The sequence below is a fragment of the Arachis ipaensis genome, chromosome B03 (assembly GCF_000816755.2).
Source record: "Arachis ipaensis cultivar K30076 chromosome B03, Araip1.1, whole genome shotgun sequence".
Taxonomy (NCBI): Eukaryota; Viridiplantae; Streptophyta; class Magnoliopsida; order Fabales; family Fabaceae; genus Arachis; species Arachis ipaensis.
The window spans coordinates 1607543-1608798 of NC_029787.2; the positions used below are offsets into that span (position 1 = coordinate 1607543).

Sequence of the window (1256 nt, forward strand, 5' to 3'; positions counted from 1 at the left end):
ATTATAGACATTTTAATTTTAAAAATTCTGATATTATGTTATATAATTATTTATCTCAAAAGACTTAAACCGACAAAAAAAAAAAACACACACACATACACAAATTATTATATTTTTGAAAACTTAAGTAAAAATAAAGATAAAGTATACCTTTTGTTTTTCGAGTTTGACAAAAGTTTTAAAAATATCCTTAAATTTTATTTTATTTCAATTTTGTTCCAAAAATTTTTTATTTGTATCAAATATACCTTCGACGGCTAAATTTTCAAAAAATTTAAGACCAATTTAACAATAATGCATGAAAATTATGCTTGATTTGTTTGTGTTGAGGATTTTTCTTATGAAATTGTTGTTGAATTGGTCTTAAATTTTTTGAAAAATTAGGCGTCAGGGGTATGTTTGATGCAAATCGAAAATTTTTGGGACAAAATTAAAACAAAATAAAACTTAGAAGTATTTTTGAAACTTTTATCAAACTTCAGCAACAAAAAATATACTTTATCCTAAAAATAAAGAATTTGTGCATTATAGCTCTTACCCTATTTGTGCTTAGAAGCTCAAGAACACATAGCTTCCTTTTCATTCTCCACTCTTCTCCATAGGGTGCAAAACCAACCTCCTTGCATTGATAGAAGAAAATCTTTGCAGCTTTAGTGTTTGCTCTATTGGAGAAAGCAATGTCATGTGATTTTGCTATTTCTTCAACAAGTTCCGCTGAAGAGACAACTAGGGCTTGAGTTTGCCCTAATTGAAGCAACAAAAGAGGGCCATATTTGTTAGCAAGTGCCTTTAAGGATTGGTGTGGAAGTGTTCCTAGTTGATGAAGGTTTCCAATTATTGGTAACTTTGGTGGAGATGGTGGAAGGTTATTGAACTTGTTGTTTCTTCTTGTGAACTTAACAATACACAAAATGGTTATGATTATGAAACATAAGGTAGATAGGGTTATTGAATGTGGTTGATGTTTTAATTTCTCCTGAATTGATCGAACAAGAGACATTTCTTTTTTTTTCTTTTTTTTTTCTTTTTTTGCTTTTGTGTGTGTATATATAAATATAGAAATGCAAGTTGTACTTGAAAATCTTGGGATTTCTTGAATTAATATATAAGGCTCAAGAGTCAAGCTAAGATTGGATCAACTTGCGGTGTTGCCGTGTTGGGAACTTGTAACTTGTAAGTTATAAAGATCAATTATTATTGCTGAATTAAAAAAATAAAATAAAAGGAAGAAAATAAGTTTTTTTTTTATTATTATT

At 28.3% G+C, this 1256-nt stretch overlaps 1 protein-coding gene across 1 annotated transcript in view; it reads right to left on the minus strand.

Annotated features, from left to right (window-relative positions):
• The window catches only part of LOC107629375 (cytochrome P450 71A1), a 4142-nt gene extending 3011 nt beyond the window's left edge, over positions 1-1131 (minus strand). The window contains exon 1 of the mRNA XM_016332156.2: positions 539-1131. Coding sequence (XP_016187642.1) covers positions 539-1000 — 462 coding nt within the window. The 5' untranslated portion in view covers positions 1001-1131. The remainder of the gene's footprint in view (positions 1-538) is intronic.